The sequence below is a fragment of the Bremia lactucae genome, linkage group LG4 (genome assembly GCF_004359215.1).
Source record: "Bremia lactucae strain SF5 linkage group LG4, whole genome shotgun sequence".
NCBI classification, from domain to species: Eukaryota; Oomycota; class Peronosporomycetes; order Peronosporales; family Peronosporaceae; genus Bremia; species Bremia lactucae.
The window spans coordinates 7249973-7273190 of record NC_090613.1 but is presented as its reverse complement, the minus strand read 5'-3'; the positions used below and the strand labels follow the sequence as shown (position 1 = coordinate 7273190).

General features: G+C 44.4%; 9 protein-coding genes across 9 annotated transcripts; 4 read left to right on the top strand and 5 right to left on the bottom strand.

Moving 5' to 3' along the window:
* Positions 1 to 1159: 1159 nt before the first annotated feature.
* On the bottom strand, positions 1160 to 2008 carry CCR75_005945 (uncharacterized protein; the record flags this gene model as incomplete). The annotated part of the gene is made up of 1 exon (XM_067964019.1): positions 1160 to 2008. One exon carries the CDS (start codon positions 2006 to 2008, stop codon positions 1160 to 1162), a length of 849 nt encoding a protein of 282 aa, XP_067816861.1.
* A 6621-nt stretch (positions 2009 to 8629) lies between these two features.
* On the bottom strand, positions 8630 to 11875 carry CCR75_005946 (uncharacterized protein). The gene is made up of 6 exons (XM_067964020.1): positions 11769 to 11875; positions 11658 to 11712; positions 11434 to 11594; positions 11283 to 11356; positions 11099 to 11195; positions 8630 to 11009 (listed from the first exon to the last, which is right to left on the bottom strand). The coding sequence occupies exons 1-6, from the start codon at positions 11771 to 11773 to the stop codon at positions 9590 to 9592; spliced, it is 1812 nt and encodes a 603-aa protein (XP_067816864.1). The 5' UTR covers positions 11774 to 11875; the 3' UTR covers positions 8630 to 9589.
* Positions 11876 to 11979: 104 nt separating this feature from the next.
* CCR75_005947 (uncharacterized protein) lies at positions 11980 to 12297 on the top strand (the record flags this gene model as incomplete). Its single annotated transcript, XM_067964021.1, has 1 exon — positions 11980 to 12297. The coding sequence occupies one exon, from the start codon at positions 11980 to 11982 to the stop codon at positions 12295 to 12297; it is 318 nt and encodes a 105-aa protein (XP_067816863.1).
* Positions 12298 to 12947: 650 nt separating this feature from the next.
* Positions 12948 to 13253, bottom strand: CCR75_005948 (uncharacterized protein; the record flags this gene model as incomplete). The annotated part of the gene is made up of 1 exon (XM_067964022.1): positions 12948 to 13253. The coding sequence occupies one exon, from the start codon at positions 13251 to 13253 to the stop codon at positions 12948 to 12950; it is 306 nt and encodes a 101-aa protein (XP_067816870.1).
* Positions 13254 to 14049: 796 nt separating this feature from the next.
* CCR75_005949 (uncharacterized protein) lies at positions 14050 to 17287 on the bottom strand (the record flags this gene model as incomplete). The annotated part of the gene is made up of 4 exons (XM_067964023.1): positions 17204 to 17287; positions 16996 to 17154; positions 16802 to 16918; positions 14050 to 16779 (listed from the first exon to the last, which is right to left on the bottom strand). The coding sequence occupies exons 1-4, from the start codon at positions 17273 to 17275 to the stop codon at positions 14050 to 14052; spliced, it is 3078 nt and encodes a 1025-aa protein (XP_067816869.1). The 5' UTR covers positions 17276 to 17287.
* Positions 17288 to 17763: 476 nt separating this feature from the next.
* CCR75_005950 (uncharacterized protein) lies at positions 17764 to 19016 on the top strand (the record flags this gene model as incomplete). The annotated part of the gene is made up of 3 exons (XM_067964024.1): positions 17764 to 17830; positions 17893 to 18475; positions 18539 to 19016. The coding sequence occupies 3 exons, from the start codon at positions 17764 to 17766 to the stop codon at positions 19014 to 19016; spliced, it is 1128 nt and encodes a 375-aa protein (XP_067816453.1).
* A 124-nt stretch (positions 19017 to 19140) lies between these two features.
* Positions 19141 to 19887, top strand: CCR75_005951 (uncharacterized protein; the record flags this gene model as incomplete). The annotated part of the gene is made up of 4 exons (XM_067964025.1): positions 19141 to 19186; positions 19304 to 19504; positions 19570 to 19751; positions 19810 to 19887. The coding sequence occupies 4 exons, from the start codon at positions 19141 to 19143 to the stop codon at positions 19885 to 19887; spliced, it is 507 nt and encodes a 168-aa protein (XP_067816458.1).
* A 280-nt stretch (positions 19888 to 20167) lies between these two features.
* On the top strand, positions 20168 to 21031 carry CCR75_005952 (uncharacterized protein; the record flags this gene model as incomplete). The annotated part of the gene is made up of 1 exon (XM_067964026.1): positions 20168 to 21031. The coding sequence occupies one exon, from the start codon at positions 20168 to 20170 to the stop codon at positions 21029 to 21031; it is 864 nt and encodes a 287-aa protein (XP_067816448.1).
* A 232-nt stretch (positions 21032 to 21263) lies between these two features.
* On the bottom strand, positions 21264 to 22129 carry CCR75_005953 (uncharacterized protein; the record flags this gene model as incomplete). The annotated part of the gene is made up of 3 exons (XM_067964027.1): positions 21264 to 21350; positions 21423 to 21498; positions 21561 to 22129. 3 exons carry the CDS (start codon positions 22127 to 22129, stop codon positions 21264 to 21266), a joined length of 732 nt encoding a protein of 243 aa, XP_067816451.1.
* Positions 22130 to 23218: the final 1089 nt, after the last annotated feature.

Below are 23218 nucleotides of genomic sequence, written 5' to 3'. Positions count from 1 at the left end.
CAAGTTCATGTTGTATGAGCCTGGCGATGGCTGAATGGAGGGCATCTCTGTCCGAAATCGGACAGCATGGCCAAGATGGCATCGTTCCCTACGCTCGAACTCATTCGTTCGACCGCACTCCTTTCTATGTCACTTAGAAAGGAGTAGCTATCACGCGAAACGTGATGCGTATTTCCATTATCATCTAACATGTCCATGTTAGATGATGAAACTGTGGTCCTTGGACGAACTTCAAAGTGCTACCAGGTGTAACGGGGCACTACTGACTTGTACTGCTTCAGTGCAAGTCCACTCCGCACTGCCTCAGTCGTCGAACGTGACATCTCGACTGATCACCTGCGAGTGGTGCCTCACTTCTCGTACAGTAGTACGTGCAGAAGAAGACTCTCTTTTAAAACACTTGCTTTAAAGAGGGTTAATTAAAAACAGTATTTAATATAATTAAGTTCTTTTGTTTCTATCTATTTAATACTACTTAATTTTAAACTAATACAAAACATGTAATAAAGTCTAATCTGTCTCTCTCTTTGCGCGCTTCCAACTCTGACTGGACAGCGGAGAAAGTAGATATAATGGTCTATATCTGCCAATGGATAAGCTTTTAGAATATTACCATGTAAAGTTATATTCTCCAAACATTATCTACCTTTTAGATAATATATTAACTAACAACCTTTCAGTGTTAATTTCATGTAACGATACACCCAGTTACAATATTAATACAATTTTCATTTTACCCTCTTAAGTTAACTTGTCTTAAGGGAAGTCTTCCTCTGCACGTACAGTGTACGTCACCTAACGAAAGGCACCACTCACAACTGAAGCAGTGTGAAGTGGACTTGTACTGGAACAGTACAAGTCGTAGTGCCCCGTTACACATATATAACAATAGATTGATCTTCGACCTGGACAATACGTTTCTTAAATTTTATAGTTCGATATTATTAACTATCGTATTATTCTAATATAATTTTAAGCTCCGATGTTTTTTCACTGATTAAAAAGAGCCCAAACGTTTCTAGCTTTTATGTTATCAATCATCAACCTGCGCCATCACGTTTCCCACAGTCATCCAAATCCGGACGAAGCTTGTAAAAAGGAAATCATTTATAACGAGTTCAACAAATCGCACGAATTCGGCCAATTGCAAAACTAGCATTTAGTTTGCTGGTGGGAAGGCCTCAATAAGCAGAGGTAGGAACTCAGCTGTTGCAATTTTGTACACGGGATGATTAACTACACCTAGAAGCGCAGCGGCAAATATGCTGTGGGAGACAACACCAACACTCTGTGATGACGTGTTCGAAAAGATAAAATTTAAGAACTTTGTTGCACGAATTTTTATCTCAGCGTCAGTCTCACGATGATCAGAGGTCCACCATGGGTCCGCATCAGATTTAATTTTGCTGAAGTCCAAGTGAGGGTACTCGAGTCGCTTTTCAGAGATGCTGCGACGCTGGTCGCAAGTGCTCACACCCAGTATCTCCCGTGCTAACTCTACCACTGTGCTTTTGATGTTTTGTTGATTTTGGTACGCAACGGAGTAAGTATGAAGTGTACGCTCTAGCGGAGACACCAGCACATTGTCGAGATGTAAGCCCATAGAAATCTCACCGTCGAGCATTTTCGACGCTTTTCCTGCTTGTATGACCCCGGTTTTTGTCAAGGGCGAATCCAAATACTCTGGCAGCTTAGAGTAGTAGCCGTCCCACGCGAACATGCCATACTTGTTAGTAGCGACGTTGTGGATACCTTCACCATGACGCAGAAATACCAGAAGCTTCACATTTCTGCCTTCAAGTCGTCCCGCGGCAACTTCAGCATGCACATCATGCCACGTGTATCCATCCTGCAGCCCCATGTGAGGAGGGTAAGACGCTGGGGGAGACTGGCTAGGATCCCGTTGACTAAAATATTTAGGAATGTAGCGATACCGAGATGACGTAGGATGCTGGCCACTAGCTTTGCATATCACGAAAAGAAGCGCACCGAGGATTACCGCCAACATTTTAGCGTTACGAGTTAAGCGAGATCCGAGAGACTGACGGAAAATTCAGATGTGAGGAGGAAAGGCTTCCAAACAGCAGAAATTTGTAGGACCTGGTACTGCGCTGATAGATGGGTTGTGGCAAATCAATCGCCGTTTTTATCACTTACTAACCATATCGAATTGTCGCGGATTTGCCGTTTTGCAATGTTAGGGTACCGCTCTTTGAAGCGAGCAATTACTGCTACTTCAATGTTCTTCTGCATCTGCGGGAAGCCAGCCTTAAAGTTATCATTGCGACATGTCTGTGAGTAGTATTATGTGTGGCAGACTAGCCGGGAAAAATCCTTCTCCGAAAGATATGCACTTGCTCTGATCTGCATCAGCGAAAAGCAAAAGCACCACAAAGTGTGTACGAGGCGTTTTTCTAAGAATCTTTGCAATCTACTCGAAATTGAGCAAATCAAGTCTCAAAAACAACATTTTGCAATCACTTTTTCCATCTTTTTCATGTACTTGATGATCGTATGAGCAATGCAAGGCTACAAAAAGGGTATGCGTTCGCAGGCAATCCTTGTGCAAGGGGCTTCAGTAACCAAGTCTTTACTTGTTCATAAAAATTAATCAAGTACACTCGAACAATTTTCTTGGTAGGAACAAATACGTAGCAACGGTCAAGATATATTCTGTACACCTGAGCGAAACTGACCACTGCATTTTAGCACCACCCACTCTTAAGAAATTGATCTTAAGAAATTGAGGTCTTACGGAATTTATTGAAATATTCTGCGTTGTCACTTTTATCAAACAAAATATTGCACTGTAGGTTAGAGCAGCTAAAATTATTAAAAAATGATCCGTAGCATAGAGCGGTATTGTTGAAGGTGGAGCATCAGGCGACGCCCCAGCAAAATGGAATGGCTGAACGAATGAATAGGACACTGACGGAACGTGCAAGGTCGATGCTAAATCACATGCAAGTGGAAAAGAAGTGGTGGGCTGAAGCTATAAATACAGCTGTATATGTGACCAACCGGGTCACGTGCGCTTCATCCCCGACGAAGACTCCAATTGAGATGTGTTTTGGCTTGAAGCCAGACATGTCACACATGCGCGTTTTTGGTGCTCAAGGTTACGCACACATTGACAAAGCAAAACGTGCTTAATTGGACAAGAAGGCATTTCGGTGCATGTTTCTTGGTTATTCACACGAAGTGAAGGGTTATCGTGTCTGGAATTATAATTCAGAAAAACTTGAAGTCACAAGGTCAGTGACATTTCAAGAACAGCCACGGACGAAGTATGTACAAGTTGTTGATGACGCACCAGTATCAACTCGTCAGCACGCAAAAATAAATGGCGAAGGAGACGATGATATCAGGGTTCAATCACCAATTTCTTCGAATCACGATGAAATTGAACCTATGGAGGTTGATCAGACTAACGGTGATCAAATAGTCTCGCCTCCTCAAGAATTAACGTCGTTGGGTACACGTCTAGAGAATGGACATGAAGATGATATTGCTTTCGATATCGATGACGTGTACATGGAGCCAGCTAATTGAGGATGATATTCAGGCCATTGTGCCCAGGGAGGGATGGACTAATCTCGATGACAGTCTAGAGACACATTCATCTCGTGTTAGTGGACACAATAACCCTCTCGCAATATCTCCTCCAAGTACAGACTCACAAGCTTTGGTTCCGGTCGGGATGTCAGATGCTATTGTTTCGTCACGAGGAGATGAACCTGTAGAACGTGCCTCAAAACGATATCGTATTGAATATGATCAAGCTAATGCGGCATTTGAAACCCCATCAACGTACCAAGATGCTGTGAAGTCTCCACAAAGTATGATGTGGAAAGAAGCGATAGAAGCCGAACTGAAGGCACTAGATAGCAAAAAGACGTGGAGTCCCGTGGACAATTTGTTAAACAAGAAGGTAATTGGAACTAAGTGGGTGTTCGCCATCAAGCGAAATGAAAATGGTGATGTTGAGCGATATAAGGCTCGGCTTGTGGCATTAGGTTATCGTCAGACCTATGGAATTGATTACTGGCAACATACCGCGAAACACACGAATTGAATTCATGTTCGCAACCGGAGAATACGTGTCGTGATGGCTATATTCCAATATGATGTCGATACAGCATTTATCAATGGTGTTCTCGAAGAAGAGGTGTTTCTTAATACACCCGAGGGCGTTAAAATGAAATCGAGTCAAGTGCTGAAGCTAAATCGAAGCCTGTATGGACTTAAACAAGCTGCTGCAACATGGTTTAAGACTATTTCAGGCGTTTTCAAGAGCATGGGATTTGTGGCGTGCGTTTCGGATCCGTGTGTATTTGTTCGTCGATTTGACAATTTTTCATGGACTTACGTGACGTTATATGTCGATGACATGCTCATTGGTGGCATTTCGTACGACTCAATTAAGCAAGTTGCTGATGAATTGTCTACTAAATTTCAGCTCAAGAGACTGGGTAAAGTGCGATTTGTTCTGGGCATCGAAGTTGACTACAAGATGGAGGAGAAACGACTCAAGATCTGTCAAAGCGCGTGGATAGCAAGAATGGTTGAAAAATTCAATCAAGATAATGCTAGGCCGGTGTATAATCCGGGTATGGAAGACCAGAACATGATAAGTGTGAAGTGATGGACCCAAAAATGAAAAATCGTCCGTATCGTTCATTGGTGGGTTCACTTCTCTACGTGGCAACCGGCACAAGACCCGATATTGCATTCGCGGTGTGTCAATTGAGTCGACACTTAGAAAAACCAAGTGAAGAACATTGGAATGCAGCTATCCGAGTGCTGCGTTATTTAAAGTCAACCGCTATGGATGGAATCTGCTATCGGAGCAAGTCACGCGAACTGCAGTTGAGTGCATTTAGTGACGCTGATTGGGGCAGTAACAAGGACAAATGACGCTCAACATCAGGTGTGATGGTGATGGTCAACGGATCACCCGTGATTTTTTTTCAAGTCAAAAATGCAAAACAGTGTGTCGCTAAGCACTGCCGAAGCCGAATATGTGGCTTTATCATTGTGTATACAAGAAGTATTGTGGACTAAATCGCTATTGCTGGAGATGAAGGTCAAGATTAATGGTCCAGTAATGGTGTACGAGGACAATCAAAGTGTGATTGCTATCGCGAAAAATGAAGGATATCAAAGTCGTGCGAAGCACATTGATATACGCTATCATTTTGTCCGTGATCAAGTCAAAAACAAGGTAATACAGCTGGAGTATATTAAAACCAAGTTACAGCTCGCTGATTTCCTGACCAAGACAATTTCGACAACGAAGTTTCAATTTCTCGTGGCCAAGACCAATATTAGAAACTTCTCGTCGAGGAGGAGTGTTGAAGGTGGAACATCAGGCGACGGTTCGTTGTCGTGCTGATGTGGCGGTTACTGTCGTGAATGACACAAGAAGAAGAGCAAGCGAAGCTGTTACATTTAAGTACGTAACATGTATGAGGGTTTTATAAGAACGAATTTACTTTTCCATTTTCCCTACACGAAGACATTCTTACGCAGTGTGTTGTCATACCCCAACAGGTATCACATGACAGTAAAACATTATACAAATCTACCCAGATTGAGCACCGTGCCTTCCTCAATTGTAGCCACTATCACTGCATAAAGCAAGGGCTAAGTTTAGCTTTCAACATAATCTTTGATATGCGGGATAGTTCCTGACAATCCGCAAGTTTTTTAAGAAGTTCAGCAAACATTAAATTTGTTAGGATTTAGCCAGGGCACAAGCTTAAAGACGAACATTGTGACATAATAAATTATGAAAATTGCTAAATTCACACCCTTTTTCGTTAAATTGACACCTTTTTTTATTTTGAGTTTGAAGTGCGAGGGAGGCGGCTGGGGCTAATTATAGCGTAATACGTTGTCTTAATGTATGCAGGAGTTATTGGTCGCATGATTATTCTTAAGGGTGACATGGGGGGTAACAACACCATTGCTGAGGTAAAGTCGGATAGCCATCATACCAATACTAATCACTTTGCGCTTACTGTAACGGGTGTATCGTTACATGAAATTAACACTTAAAGGTTGTTAATTAATATATAATCTAAGAGGTAGATAATATTTGGAGAATATTACTATACATGGTAATATTCTAAAGGCTTATCCAATGGTAGATATAGACCATTATATCTACTTTCTTCGCGGTTCAGTCAGCGCTGGACGCGCGCAAAGAGAAAGACAGATAAGACTTTTAGTACATATTTTGTAAAAGTTTATAATTAAGTTAGTTTTAAGTAGGTAGACAAGAAGAACTTAATTATATTGATACAGTTTTTAATTAACCCTCTTTAAAGCAAGTGTTTTAAAGAAAAGACTTCTTCTGCACGTACTAGTGTACGTGAAGTGACGTGAGGCACCACTCGCACTGAGGCAGTGCGAAGTGGACTTGTACTAGAGCAGTACAGGTCTGCAGTAGCCCGTTACACCTGGTAGCACTTTGTAGTCCGTCCAAGGACCACAGTTCCAATCATCTAACATGAACATGTTAGATGAAATGAAAATACGCATCACGTTTCGCGTGATAGCTACTCCTTTCTAAGTGACATAGAAAGGAGTGCGGTCGAACGAATGAGTTCGAGCGTAGGGAACGATGCCATCTTGGCCATGCTGTCCGATTTCGGACAGAGATGCCCTCCATTCAGCCATCGCCAAGTCCATACAACATGAACTTGACGAGGCGAAGGAGAAGGTAGCCTTGCTTAATCAGCAAGACTCTCAACACGCAGAAGTTGAGGTTGATGAGGTATCCCTCATCACCTGGTGCAGAGGCACATAATGATTGTGTGTCTGGAGCAACTTTAGTCAAGGGATACACAAATTCTCTTGAGGTTGCTGGATCAGTAGGGCGTTGCGCCCCTACTGACCCCGACCGCTTTTTGGCGGTCCGCCTCGGTGTTGCGATTTCGCAACAACGTCGGACCCGCGACCGTTGCCCTTTTTGTCATTCGGTCCATAATGCAATCGCTTATTGTTCGAAAAACGAGGATTCTCGCTTTCAACATAAGAGAGGTCCATCGGTTCTGGACCTCCTAGCTCGTGTCGTCTTGGAGGACGATATGATGACGAACTAGCTTGAGCCTGTCTCAAGCTAAAATCCTCCTGTTCCGCAACGGATATTGCTTCTTCAAGCGTATCCAGTTCCAAGCGGAACAGGTGGGTCTTTGCGGGACCATCCGTAAGACCTTGCACAAACACCGTAATCAACGTGTGCTCATGAACTGGATTGTTCGTGATACAACTCGCTAAGAGTCGAATGTGCTCGGCATAAGCGTGAACATCACCTTGCCTTGCTTGAGTTTCAGAAGCTCTGGTCGAGCTCTGAACTCAGCCCTAAGCGGTTGAAACGTCTGTTTGATCCGGGCTTTAAAAGCCTATAGCGACCCAAAATTATATGGGTCGCGCAACTTAAGGTCTAGTGCCCAAGTTTTGGCACGACCTGCCAAATTTGACTGAGCAAATGCGACTTGCATTTGCTCATCGACGATGTGACGAGCCCTTAAAGCATCGTCCAACTCGACAAACCATCTTAAGAGGGAGTCTTCTTCGACCCCCGTATACTTAAAGATGTCAATCTTTAAGGTTTCTGGACGACGCATGCGTCATCCCAGGTGCAGAGGTCTGTACCTGCTGTAACCTCAACAACTCTGCCTGTTGAGAGCCTTGCTGATTAAGCAAGGCTACCTTCTCCTTCGCCTCGTCAAGTTCATGTTGTATGAACTTGGCAACGGCTGAATGGAGGGCATCTCTGTCCAAACCGGACAGCATGGCCAAGTTGGCATCGTTCCCTACGGTCTAACTCATTCGTTCGACCGCACTCCTTTCTATGTCACTTAGAAAGGAGTAGCTATCACGCGAAACGTGATGCGTATTTCCATTATCATCTAACATGTCCATGTTAGATGTGGGAAATGTGGTCCTTGGACGGACTACAAAGTGCTACCAGGTGCAACGGGGCACTGCCGACTTGTACTGCTTCAGTACAAGTCCACTTCGCACTGCTCAGTGCGAGTGGGGCCTCACGTCACTTCAAGTACACTAGTACGTGCAGAGGAAGTCTTCTCTTCAAAACACTTGCTTTAAAGATAAAGTATTCATTTCATGTAACGATACACCCCATTACAGCCGTCGCTTCTTTACCCAGTGACAACACAAAAAAATAAGGTTGATACAAATAGTTTGGTGCATGACCTAGAACTAATAATAGCACCCTATCGATCAATCATATTAGTTTACACCAATTAGCCAATCAGAGGTATTTTGTCTGTGGCAATAGTCAAAACGTATGTGGCATGTATCAGAACTGTTATTGACAATTATTTACTGGGTTGATGCGTCGTCCTTCTTTCTTCACAAAATCGTGTCAATATCTAATAGAAAAATCATCAAAAGAGGAAATGGCCGAAGTTGATAATTGGGCGAGCAATAAAATAATCATCTTTGCAAACTACGAGGTGGTACACTACGTTAAGCCGTAGCTCATCGAGCCGTGAGGCGCTTTTAAAGGTTTAACACTTATTCGCCTACTCCATGAGCGCCTGTTGAATTGAATAATGGTTTGGTACACTGCATCTCGACTTAAAAACCAATGTAATCGAAACGGTCATCACGGAAGTATATTTTGTGATTAAGAGCGGGTGAATGTAGAATGACTTAGGCACATAGCTTCTTGGCAACACCAGCAAAGGACTCGCCTTGAGCTTCAGCGACGTCCAGCTCGAGCTGGCTAGGTTGACGGGCACCAGTAGGGCCGGCGAAAGTACCTGCACCCCATGGAGACCCCCCATGGATCTCATCCATGTTAAACAGCAGCTTGCTGCGGTAGCCGAGTGGTACGTAGGTCATACCCTGGTGAGCGAGAAAAGTTAACGTGGTGAAGGCGGTGGTCTCCTGACCGCCACCCAATGTGCTCGTACTAAAAAAAATGCCTGCAGGCTTGCCAACTAGCGCACCTGCAGCCCAAAGTCCTCCGCAAGCATCGAACAACGCCTTGACTTGCGCAGGCATCGAACCAAACCGCGTGGGAAAGCCAAAAAGGATACCATCGGCTTCTTTCAAGGTATCCGGTGTGGCGACAGGGTGGTCCTTTTTGGGAGGCGCATGCATCTTGCTCAATGTCTCCTCGGTTAGCGTTTCCTCGACTTGATACATTTCAGCTGTGACGCCGTCTACGGACTCAACTCCTTTTTTGACGGACTCGGCCATTTTAGCGATGTGACCATATGTCGAGTAGTAGACGATCGCTATCTTAGTCATCTTTGCTGGGATTCTGATGTCTGCTTGAAAATGCTTGACCTTGACTGAGAAGATTGAAGAATGATTTAAATTTCACCAAATCTTCTGCTTTTGAAGCTATGCTGGGAGAAATTACCATAACGAATCTTCAAATAGCGATTTACAAAAAGTAGTGAAAAGTGGTATACATGTTGTTCTGTACTGTGAAAACGATATTCGCTATGTAACTCTCCTACAGCATTCTACCAGAACTCCTTCCTCCTTGAAAGTCGTTTGAACATTATCTTATCAAAATGGAACACTTAAAAATTGAACTAACTTAGCGATACGAGCGGCGCTGTGTGGTGGAAAAAACAGCGACCCCCTTTTTTCCTGACCCCTTCTTTTTACCGCCCTTGCCGGAGCTCCAAGCGCTTAATGGGAGGCTAGAGCTTGTCGAACTTCCCCATGCGGACGATGCGCCGAAAGAAACGGGTTCGGTTCTAGGATCGCTTAAAGTTTCTTCACCAAGCGCCGGAATACCCCCAGAGTTGTCCATTATTTGAGCAAACGACCGCTCGTCGTTTTGATGCGTGACGTCAAATTCTCCAGTGGACGCATTGTTAAGCTGTAATTCCTCAAGTGATTCAGCAACCGCTTGCTCGTAGGGCAATGGCCAATGCAAGCCATCTTGCTCAAGCGAGAACGCATCTGCATTCCTCTTAAAAACAGGCGACGAAGAAGCCGGCGCATTCTGCTGCTTAAATTTAAGTTTTCGCTGTTTAGCGCGTTTCTTAAGTTCATTCTGGAATGCAGATAGCGTCGATAATGAGAGCAGAGACGTTAAATCGATCTCACATATGTAGAAGTCACAAAAGCGCGGCAGATGGCTTAAGAAGCGATAGCGTTTCCGTGCTTCTTCGTCCATAACCACATGCTCGATATCCAGAACGCGACCATGAATTTGTTCTGGTACCAAGTGGTATCGATCGAAAGATAATGACTTTGAATTTGCTAATACAGAACCTATCACAGTCCTTGTGGTCTCTAGATCCTTATCATGCATGTCTTCGTCTTGCTTCTGGTTCGCAAATTCTTTAAGCAGGCATTTCATGTTTAAGGGATGTAGAATAACATACGTTCCATCCGCAATTTGGTAGAACGAGTACGTGTCACCACTCGAATCTTCTTGAGGCTTTTGGCTCTTGCCTCCCACAATAGTGCTTGAGCTGAAACCGTAAGTTCCACGACTAAAATCGTCGCTTTGACTAAGTCTACCAGTGATATTTCGTATCGCATCGTTAACGAACGGAAGGTTGTCTAAATCGCCGCTGCTTCGAAATTCGGCGTCCATTGACTGAAGATCGCGCAGCTCTGAGCGAAGGAGCTCCCGTAAATAATCAGGCGTTGCCTCTAAAATTCGCGAGTATATTGCATCAGCATCATTTACGTTTGGAAGTTTCCTAGAACGTTTGCAAGCAGCAAATGCGGTGGCGCTCGTGATGTGTAAAGAAGATCCGTCCAATTCAGCATGCTCACTTTTAATTTCCAAAGACGGAAGCACACGAAGCTGCGGGAACATGCTCGACTTAAAGCGTTCTAAAAATTGAAAAGTGACGCTGGAGCCCACACGCGGAGGTAACTGTAGTTGTTGCAGTTGTACGCTACGCAGGTGTCCCTTTTGAACAGGATCAAAGCACATGGGACAGCGCCGCCAATACTTTTCTGTCAATGATAAGTAGCGAAGAATACAGGGCCAGCTACAATTTATATACGTTGAATAAATTCACTGTCGTAACGGATTCACTCATTTATCAAATTAAGGACGCACCAGAAAATGTGACCACACTTGGTAATTTTTGGTGCACGGAAGGTGTCCATGCAAATTGGACAAGTTTGAGGGCTTTCAATGTCATACCACAATAAGACTTGTTCGACAGAGGACCCTGCCAATAGTAAATTGCCGCATAAAATGCTGCGTCAGTCCTTCAGGCTCTATCGCTTTATCGCGGATTATTAGTAGCGCCACTTACATTCGGCCAAAGCTTCAAGATCCCATATTGGCACAGCAATGTTTGGGTCAAGTGGCGCAATTACAAAGCGATAGCTGTTATGATAGATCGCAAAATAATCCAAACCAGTCATTAATGTTCATCCTAATATGCAAAAATACTGGAAACGTACTTGGCATGGAGATATTCAATTTGAGTGCGTGGAGCTGCGGCTCTTTTCTTTCTATGGTGACGATTGACATTTCGTTCCCGCTCAGGCATTGAGAAGTTAAGCAAATGGTTTCCAGAGAATCCATTGCGGGTGACTCGAGCCTCATAATCTATGAATTTCTTCTACAGCCACACAGCACAACTAAGCAAGGCTAAATCTAAAACGGTAAAACCAACTTAGCGTACCTGTTCTCTACATGGACCACGACGAACCGATCCAGTATTACTATTGCTGCGACCACTGTTATTGTAAACGACATCAGATTCCTCATTTGTCTCCTACTTGTGAAAGCTCACCTCATGCCGGCGATTGCTCTTTATACGTAGACGAGTTAATAAATAACGATTACAGATAGATGACGGAAGGACGAAGCGACAGAGATGAGGGAGAGTGGTCGGAAGGCACGACTGATGTCGGAACCACGGCGACTGTAAAGTGACAAGCTTTACGCAAACAAAAATATCCACCAATTACGACTAAGCAATATTAATTTGCATAATATAAAGCATGGCCGAAACTAAGGAGGTGGTGCGCTTGTACCGGCTTATCCTCAAGTTGGCGCATCGCTACCCGAGTATCAAGCGCAAAGCAATTATCCACGAAATCAAAAGTGAATTTCACGCTAACAAGTCGATCACAGATGCTCAGAAGATACTCGAGGAGATGGCATCTGTGCATGCAGGCATCAAGGAGCTGTCAATGTACGCAAATCTCCATCCGACTCAGCCTAATTGGAATGTCGAAGTAGGGCGTGATGCACTGCAGTCACTCCAACCAATTTATAAAGAAGTGACAGCAAAAAATAATGGAAAACAGACAGAATGAGTAGCTTACAACATTAAGTTCAATATTAAAATTGGGATCCATCACGCTGTGGCTGTATTAATTCGGTGGTTAAAGGGCACGACCTTCAGAACACTTATGACATGTAAAGCGAATCTGTATCTGAAGCACTAGACACAGGTCGCCTTTTTTCTTTAATGTCATCCTGTATCGAGAAAAGGTGACAATTGGCTATGCGACCAGCGAAAATAGAGTTGCTTTTTAGACAAACCGCCCGCAATAACATGTTTTTTTTCCTATCGTCGAAAAAGTGACAAAACCATTATGTTTGCATTGCAGAAGGCAACAGCCGTGAGAATCTGTAGACGTCGCGACAATTTTAGCATTTCCTGGTAGATGTGACGGCGTCGAACGGCATCAACTCCTCAGTTGGATGACACATTTCTAACTCGCGTGTTTACATTCTTAATAAGTTAGAACCAAAGAACACAATGGAAAGTTGCATGATACTCGTATGTTAAATAAGAAGTTTCTTGTTTAGTGTCCATTAAAATACAAAAACAAATGTAAAACCACTGCTTCGTCGTAGCCGAATTTTCAACGAATAAAACTTCCGCACAACATTGCATGAGACCCTTCATAGCAATTCGTTGCTGGTCACATAAAAAAATGACATTTAATTCATGAGCTTCCTAGATGTAACTCCAGCCGGAACGCTCAAAGGCTGTGGACGGGTCTGCCATCTTTAAGGACGATTGCGGCAAATCATCGTAATGCTTTTCAACGCGCGTGGTGGTGCTGTTCATTGGGCGAGATAGCACGATCTTTAGCTGGTCAAGCATTGAGGTTAGTTGCTTAGTGGATGTCGCTTTTGGTGTGATTAGATCGGAGCAAATGAGGAAATGAATGTTATGACATTCTTCTTTTTTCAGTGAAACGACATTTAACCCTTTTAAATCGATACTTGAAGCTAGTAAAAACATAAGACTGCACAACATTACCAAGCTTGTAAGAGGTTATATGACAAAAGCGCGTCACATTCGTGAAATCCAGTGAAGCTAAACGCTAACGAATGTGAATATCTGTGTTCAGCCAATCGCAGACGTGTTTGAGCCAAACACAACCTACAATTGGCTGAATTCTGCTTCTGCACCGGCTCTCTTAATAAAACTTTCGTTCAAGTCTGCACGGGAGCCGACAAATGTCTTGTCCTGAGCAGCAAAAGGTGTACATAATGAGAAATGCAAAAGCTAATCAATCATTAATTTAAGGGCAAGTCCGGTGAAACCCACCAGAAGTCCAAGCTTTACGGGCCAGGAACACTACCTTATTACGTTAAGCTATAACGTACATTGTCAAGATAACGTGCACTATCATTTTAAATATAAATGGTCGTACGCCTCTGAAATTAAATGAGCGCATTTGAATTACAATTCTCTACTTGTAGTGTCGCATTTTCAAGTTGAATCTGCGATATAAGACGGTTGTGTTGCCACAACGTAAAAATCTAAGCCGATAAACAATTTAAATATTCAGCCAATCAAATGGTAGCCTTCATTCATGGCCAACGGCTTTTAGAGCGCTGAGGCACTGTTGTTTTACCGATAACGCGTTGATGTTCCCACCTGCTACATCTGCCTAGTTTTGGGGGATAGTAAATTGCCAGGAATGCTTGCGAAATGCGGCTTAAAAAAGATTTATATCCGTATCAATCCATGGTTGAACCAATGGCGGATAGATTATTTTGGCGAACACACGTTCTTGCATTTTCATAACACTAAAAAACTCTTGAATTTAAAATTCTGCACTAAATCGTGTTTCGAAGGAACCTTCGTCAAGCACGACTTCGCTGCTTTTGAAAATACCCTTGCCAAAGTATTCAGCTATGGTATGGAAGCCATCCGCGGCAGTTTCGAGCTGGTTGTAAAACTGCTCGTGATTTCCTGCTTTTTGATCAAGCTGAGTTTTTAGACCCACAATGTGACGGTGATCCATTGAGCACGTAATGCACTCCCGGTCTGTCTCCGAAATGCAATTGAGATGAAAACTGTGCTGACACATAAAATGCACAGCTGGCAGATCCAAATCGTGATTGCATAAGTCACACTTAGTTGCCTGAAACACTACAGCACGACTGCTTAATTGTGATATCTCTTCCTTCATCTGCTTCGTATCGCTTTTAAAGGCCTTAATTTTATCTTCATCTTCTTCGATCTTTTTCTCGTCGCTTGCCAGCTGGCTTACCACATACTGTTTGATCACTGACACGGGCAATTCACGAGACTGGCTTAAAACCTGAACCACTTGAAGTGGAGGAATTGCTGGGTTTGTATCAATTAAAACAAGCAACTGCTTAAGCTCTTTCCACTCTTCTCCACCCACAGCCCCCTTGGGCAGCGGCCCTCGCTCTGCAAAGTACTTGAGAGCCAGAGACCACAAATTCGGATCTTTCTCTCCGTGTTTACGCACTTCCTCGAGGATGCTTTGATCGTCATTTTCCTCAATGTGAAATTGCACGAGCATATGATACATGTGCAACTTGTTGTACAAATAGCGCTTCCCCTTTTTCATACTGTGCATCTGCAAATGAATTAGCGCATGGTCCTCATCATACTTGACCCGCGGATTATCAAGTATGCGCAGCACAGCTTCTTCCTTTTCTTCAACCGATCGAGAACCACTTTCGCCATCGTCGTCATCACTGAGAACCATTTCCAGTAAAGTATTTCCGATCGAAGTGTTGCTCACAGTCTCCACCTCAACAATATACTGCAAAAACTCTTTGAGCTGTGCACGGTGTGACACAAATAAGTGCAAGAAATCACCTGGTTCTGATTTTAAAGAAGAATTGTCAGGGACAAACTTTCCAGTGCAAAGACGCTTTAGTAACTCTGTCGTGGGCGCCGGCATGTGGGTCACAAGCGTACGGCCATACTTTCGCAAATTGGAGTCGGCTTCTGAGAAGCTAAGATGCTTTATATACTCTAAAGCATCGGCCACGCGTTCTTTCTCGCTCTCCGAAAGTGTCGCAGAGTCTTCGGAATCGACGTAGCTTATATGGTCAAGCTGAATTTTCAAGTACCAACTGTGTTCCTCATGTTTTTTCGCTAGCGTCAGCGCATGGTGCGGATAATTTTCCCAAAGCACGCTTATTGCAGTTTCAACATCAAAATTCAAGCTAGCTGATGCGCCCCCGTTCCTGGGTGCTAAATCGCTAGAATCGCTATCACTTTTGGTCTTTTTGGCATCAATCACCTCGTCAAGCTGTATGAATTTATCCAGCTTGTTCACATCTTTCAGCTTCGTGTAACAGTTTAACAGGAGCGTCGTGTGCTCTGCATTAGCAAACGCTTTCTCATGAAGAGCCTCAAGATACGCTGTAAGGTTGTGAATACGCTGAGCGTCAAGAAAGCGACGAATAACGTAGGATGGTTCGACATGACCGATTGTACGGACGTATTGGCGCAGTGATCCGTCATAGTCTCCTTTCTGATACAAATGATCTCCATACATGCGAAATATATCAATGATACTATTTACGTCATAATTGGAGCTGAAAGCCAACGAAATCGCGATCGAGTATAGATTTTTTCGAAAAAGGATCTCAAGCTTGGAGGTCGTATCTTTTTCGCTTAAGCGGTACACGTGGCCCATTGAAGACACCACGAATATAGCGCCGAACTCACAAACCACATGACGAACTTCTTCCATTTCGTCCAATCCAAAACGAGCACCGGGTGCACGAGCATTTGAGGCGAGCGGCGGCTTGCGGATCTGTCCTTTTGTATTCGTACTAGTAAGCGTCCAATTAAACGCAATGAATTTGTTCTGCAGGTCGTATACATTCACTTGGTGGCGACCACGTGGGTCCACGTGCGCAACTAGCAAGTAGTGCTTGAAAAAACTCAAGAACTTTTTCTCACCTTCAAAGCCGAAACAAACGGAGCGATCTTCGGTTGTATAAAAGTAGACAGCATCTGTTTGACCGACAGCAATCTCACCTTCCTCGTTTACACAGGAGCAATTCGTATCCACACCACGTTCATCGAGTACAGTGGTACGTGGCGGAAGCGCAGCAATACCACCGGCACTTTTCACTAATGCAGGATCGTCATGCGAGCAGTGGTAACATGTGAGCCCTCGCCGGGTCGAAGCATACAAAAATACATGTGACAACGTTGCCGTGACTGGCTTACTAGTGAATGCAAGGCCAGTTACTGGGAACTGTCCTGCAGGCTGAAGCAGATGAGATGGACGGTCAGCACGTCGCTTTAAGTCACTTCGAAATAAAATGACGGCTCCATTTTTCAAGCCCACTGCAAACTGGCTCAAGTCATCACTCACTGCGAACGCCGTTACAGCTTCTTCGGGGTATTTTTTGGCAAAAATCGGTATCTGCTGCATAATCTTAGGTGTGCCCTCTCTGTCTTGTTGGTCTGTGCGCCAAAAGCGCACTATTGCTGTGCTCTTCCCTGTTGGCTTAGGCGTGTACATCTGCATCATCGTTAGTTCGTTTTCGAAATTCTGCTTTGAAAAAAGCACGTACTTCTTCAGCATTCGGTGCACGGCCAGCTTCAGCAACGGCTTTAGACTGTTCCCGAAGCCCCTCTGGCCGCGGGTCAATGCCATCACCGATCGTAACAAGCACATTGCTTCGTTTCATCTGTTTACAGCATAACACGAGTGAAATCGCCACTAAATATATGTATACAATTTTCTAACGCAAACATATCGCAGCACCATGAGAACGTGTGACACAAAAATCTCATGCGCCTGAAATTTTCGAGCCTCTAAAGATCGATTGGCCAGGTGAACGAAGCCATCGGAGTCTCCCACGCAAATAAGGCCTCGATTGGCGCTCATGCCAGTGATATCGACGCCCTGCGATTGTATGGGATACTGTGAGGTTAGTAGAAGCTATTATAGCGATAAAAGAGGTCAAGAGTACCTTCATCCATGGACCGCTTGAATCCTTCAGCACCTCTTTGTCAAAGAAAGCGAAGCGTCTCCATTGCGCCATTTCCTCGGATGTGTAACTACGAATTAATTCCAGGTCTGTACAGAACCCAAGAGGTCTGAGTGAATACGTTATTTAAAAATGCGAATGTAGTGATCAGGTTAGTCCTAAATTCTTAAAAGATTTGTCTCTTCACATTTCTTACAACGATGATTTGACAATTCTCTTATTTTTATTAATCATATTAAGCCAAACTTTGCAGTGATGGCGGTGTCGTTCATCTTTCGCTTCTCCACCGCTATTTATCGTTGCTCACATTTGTCAAGTGAGACAATCCCTGCAAACTTTACTGGAACACTGGTGAGTAATAGCTTTCCCTTCTTTATTTATCTCGCATTCTGTAATTTTGGCTCACTAAAGGCTTTATTCCTATGCAAGCTGGCAATCAATAAGAAGATCTCTCGGCCATTTTGATAGGAACAATTTCGACCAATCACTTTATTGTCCGTGACGTCGTTTGAACTCAATAAAATACTTCGCCTCGACACAGCATGGACGAGTTACATAACAAGAAAGCTGCTGTCGCCCTGCATAAAAGAGTCGCAGTCTGTATTGCTAGTGCGTTATACGTCATTAATATCATTGGGTTACTGAGTTGCTCATCCCTTGCATTCGTTCAGGCTGGTATGTAATCAGCCTCGTGACACTGTGGACAAACCGCTACGTGGTGGCTAAGCTGCGTGTAGACTCCAATCTATTGTCATTAGCACAGCTTACCATGTCGGTTTTTGGTGGCTTGGGATTTGAGCTTTATCTTGTGGGATGGACCGTGTGCAAGCGCAGCATGCACAAGGTAATGGGCGATGGTCTTAAGGACATGGTGCTTCTAGCTAGTGTACGCATCCTCACAGTATTGCTCGGACTTACAGCGCTTAAGTATATTGCTGTCTCTTTCACGCGTAAGTTGCGCATTAGTATTCTATATCGAGCCAGAAAATTTGTGATGCTGTGTGCATACGAATTCCTAGAAACGATCAAGTCCTCTGCGCCATTCTTCACCGTCGTATTGACTTATTTGTTGCTCGGGCAGCGCACGGGATGGAAAGTGAATGTTTCCCTGATCCCGATTGTATTAGGGCTCATTCTATGCAGTTTGTCGGACAACTCGTTCCACACCATTGGGTTTGTTGCAGCGCTCATGTCAAACTGCGTTGATTGCTATCAGAATGTTCTGACAAAGAGGCTGCTTAATCGCTCCTACACGTAAGTGATGTGACCGAGTGGCACTGTCGCATTCTTAAGTGAAAATATTTGGTGTTTTCTCAGAACCTCGCAATTACAGCTGTATACAAGCATTATTGCCGTGATGATGCAGCTCATGTTCATCTTCTACCAGTGGATGATAACGCCGATTGGTACATACAATCCCGGGACAATTGACTGTTCAACAACATTCACTTTATTGGTGCTCGTCGGAGACGGAGCGTGCTTCTATATCCAAAGCGCGCTTGCTTACGCGCTCATGAAATTAGTTTCACCAGTAACACACAGTGTGGCGAACTGCGTCAAGCGCGCTCTAATCATCGTCCTATCTATCTATCGCTTTGGAGAACGTGTAACGTCGCTCAATTGGTGTGGTATCGTGCTTGTGATCATCGGCGTCTGTCTCTACAGCGGAAGCTCGCGACTTGAACGCGAGCATGCCTCAAATAAACTTACTATGATACCAGCCACGTTGACATTTGTCAACAAGACCAGCACGATCGACAACCTATCAGAGATTAGGATTGAGAAGGGATTGTAAAATAGTGATCATTTTGTACCCTCTAATTTTAATTGGTCTATATTTTCTGCTTTTCACCAATTGAAAACCGGTTCATGAGGGCGGTTGAAACATGCCGACATACTTGAATAGGGTCTTTAGAAGAATGGCGACTGACTACGCCAAGGAGCTACTGCGAAGGCAATTTTTAGGTGCGTGAATCGCTTCCCTTTTTAAAAAATTTCAACGCAAAACATATCTTCGTCTTGAAGCAGCCATTACTTAAGCAAGAAAACTTTCGCTGACATATTTGATCTTTGCGGTACTAGAGATGAGCCGCAATCCACCCGAGGGCGTTTCTGTGGGTCTAGGCGATGACGATAATATATTCAACTGGGACATTTTGCTAGTGGGTCCTCCTGATACGCTGTACGAAGGTGGCTTCTTCAGGGCGGTACTTGAATTCCCTGCTGACTTTCCAAACATGCCGCCTAAGATGACATTCAAGTCAGAAATGTGGCATCCTAATGGTACGTTAGGCTCTTGCTGATCATTCATGGCATATTCATTATATTAACCATATATACAATTGAAGTGTACCCGAACGGTGTGGTATGTATTTCGATCTTACATCCGCCTGGAGAGGACCACCTGAATCAGCAGGAAACGGCGGACGAGAGGTGGCGTCCTATTCTTGGCGTTGAGTCTATCCTCGTGTCGGTTATCTCCATGCTTTCCGATCCAAACGACGAATCTCCTGCAAATATTGATGCAGCGGTATGTTATTGGAATGAAGTGGTGAGGATTTAGTTCTGACGTTTAATGGATTATACAGGTGGAATGGCGAAGCGACAAGGATGGTTTTAAAAAGCATTGCCGTCGTATAGTGCGAAAATCTCAGGAGGATATCTAGTTGATGAGCAATGTCCGTCTTTTACTGAAATTACATGCTTACGTGCTCAAAATTGGTCATTATGTTGCCCTCGCAAGGATATACAATGTGTGACTGACACAAAATGATTAAATGAAATTGCTTTTTATATCACGCTTTTAATGCTCTTAGTATGGAGATTGTGAGCCAACAGTCAAGTTTCTACAACCACGTCACAGCCGCACTCAGCTCTTTTTTTTGCTGAAGGTTAAGCAGGCAGCAGTCTGAACGATTTCTCAGCAACCACAAACTACCACGCAAGATGATCCTTGCGCGCCGCTCACTTGCCATGTCCTCGCGTATGCGAGCAACGCATTCGCTGGGCGTTTTGCAACAGCAGCAAAAATCAATGAAGCACACGCACACGCTTGTGTTAATTCGTCACGGCGAGAGCGAATGGAACAAGCAAAACCTGTTCACGGGCTGGTACGACGTGCAGCTTTCGGCAAAAGGTAACGAGGAGGCGGCTGCTGCCGGTCAGCTCTTAAAAAAGGAGGGATACGCCTTTGATGTCGCTTACACGTCGTATCTGAAACGTGCTATTCGGACGCTGTGGCACGTACTGGAGCAGAGTGACCAGATGTGGATCCCCGTGTTCAAAACCTGGCGTCTTAATGAGCGCCACTACGGCGCACTAACTGGTCTGGACAAGCAAGCAACTGTGGATAAGCACGGTGCTGAAAAGGTTCTGGAGTGGCGTCGTAGCTACAATATCCCACCTCCTGACCTAGACACCGCTAGCGAGTATTACCCGGGTAATGACGTCAGATACAAGGACGTCTCGAAAAACGATCTGCCACTGGCTGAGTCCCTGGAGCTTACTGCTGCACGCGTACTGCCGGAGTGGGCGCGCACCATCGTACCAAACATCCGCTCGGGCAAGAACGTACTTATTGCCGCTCACGGCAACAGTCTTCGCGCGCTTGTCAAGCACTTAGACAACATCTCGGAGGACGAGATCACAGGTCTGAATATTCCGACCGGTGTTCCACTGGTTTATCATCTAGACGAAAACCTAAAGCCAATTCCGCACAAGGACGCCATTGCGCCCCTTAAAGCTTTTTACCTGGGTAATCAGGACGAGATTCGTGCCCGTATCCTCGGCGTCAAGAACCAGACCAAGTAATGCGCTGATTGTACACGTGGCATAGACTGAAAACAACATACGTTCGACGCAATAGCCGGCTAAAATGATGCCACTGTGGCGATTAAAAATATCAATTGCTCGATTGACGCAATTTCTATTTTTTTTTAAATTTCTTATCGTTGAGTTTCAAGTTAAGCCCTTCGACGTCATTGTGTCACAGACCTGAGAGAGTTCCTCGAATTCGGCTTTGGTCAGTTTAAATTGTCCTGCGTTAAAAAGATATAACTTGCAAGATCTTTTTGGTCGTCTCGTTAGGTTCGACACTTGCCGTCTTCATGAGCGCCGCAACTTCTTTTATCTACAGCCAAACTCCGAATCACATCACGTAAGTATCAATTGCAAAGCCGCACAAAAACTAAACCGTACATACCTCGTCCAGCATATCGTTAGCTTTGAGCTTATACAGCAAGTTGTTGCACGTCACACGCTGCAGCTTCATCGAGTCACTGTAGTATCCAAAACGAATGCTGAGTAACAACACGTATATGTGATCGTCTGCGGCACTCACGCAGCCGTTTTAAGGATGGATATGGCCTTTTCGAAGTCAGCCTGCTCGATAGCCGCCCGGATAAGGATATCGTATGTTCGGTCAGTGCTCTTGACATTGTATTTGGTACGACCAATTTCATGCAATGCAAAGACCTTGTCAAAATTTTTGTCAACGAGGAACTTGAAAAGTAACTTGTTGAGAGAGGTTGCTTCCAGAAAGAGGCCAATCCGGTAGTCGGCCTCGAGGACTTCGAATGCGATTTCAGGTACGTCGAGTTCAAGCGCCTTCTTGACAAACAAGCCTATAGCGGTGGAATCTGGATCCAATCGCTTTTTCTCATAGATTTTCATGATTTCCTTGGATGCCTCTAATTGCTCAGTTGTCGTCACCGACTTGAGAAAAGACGCCAACTTAGTCCGCTTAATCAATACGTCCTTCTTGGCTAAATTTCGGATATTCTCCAGCCACTCTTCAGCTGTTCGCGAGTGCACATTCGAATCCGAAAAATTAGCGTGTTGTGAGCGTCCTGCTATCGTCTGTGGGCCCTGGCGCCGGCTAATTGACATGATCATGCGGAACATCTTCATAACTAAATTATTATTTCAGACAATGACAACCAAGCAGAGTCGATGTGTTGGCACACACTAAGTAATCGAAGCTTAAAAGTATTGATAACAGTTTGAATTAATTAGAGAAATAAGAGCCCTATTCTAGATTCGAGCATTTTGTGTTTTCTTTTAACAGCTTTGTCGATTTAAGAATTTGGAAGTAGCTTATGAGAAGTTGTATTTGCACTAAATTGGATACTTTAATATTAATTGTTTAATATATGACTGCTACGATGTGGTGGCTACTTTGGACATCGTCAGAAGGAAGAAGCAGGTGTATCTCCATATGCTTCTGGGGAGCCACAGCCGTACCGAGTGCTTAGCTGGTCATTATCCGTACGTAGCGCTGTGTTGCCGTGGAAGCAAAGCGAGGTATTTCTGTAGGCGGGCACGTCGTAATGCGGCCACGCTCTACTTAGGCACACACACTAGCACAGCGAGGAAGCGGTTAAACCTGCTTCTCTTGCGTGCAGTGAGGTAGTTGTGGTGGGCGCGCAAGCGACCTCACCCAACACACTAAGAACTCTGGTAAAGTGTCGTCACGGGAGCGGTAATCCGTCTCCTCGTGCGCACTTACCAAGTAGGATGTAGTTTTCAGACTGATTTATATTTAATAGAATCAAATACAAATACCTGTTTTTACCAATAAAAATGATATCTCTATAGATATCATTTAATATGTATTGCGAGCGTATCTTTGTAGATACCTCGCGTAACGGATGACGCTAGCCGTCATCATGGATGACGCTGGGCGTCATCCCTCCTAATGTGAATGCACCCATGTGCATCACATCCACAAGGGTTGGTCCTCAGCGGCCGAGTGGTTAAGCACTGGAACTGGGACCGGGAGGTACGTGGATCGATACCCGCGGAGGGCGGTACGATGACACATCGCCGGAGATAGGCTAAAAAGCAGACGAGCTACCATCCAATGGATGGCCGCCCTGCCAACCCGCACCGAAGGTGTGTGATAGTTGGGTGGGAGGAGGCCCTGTAGCCGAAATTCCCCATAGTGTAATGAGGGGTGCGGGGTTCCAATAAGAGAACTTCGTCAAAATTGAATCTCTA

Coding starts and splice junctions, on each gene's coding strand:
- CCR75_005946 (XM_067964020.1), bottom strand. Junction 11,357..11,433: donor ATTGAATATCTCCATGCCAA/GTACGTTTCCAG, acceptor CTATCATAACAG/CTATCGCTTTGTAATTGCGC. Junction 11,196..11,282: donor TCTTGAAGCTTTGGCCGAAT/GTAAGTGGCGCT, acceptor TACTATTGGCAG/GGTCCTCTGTCGAACAAGTC.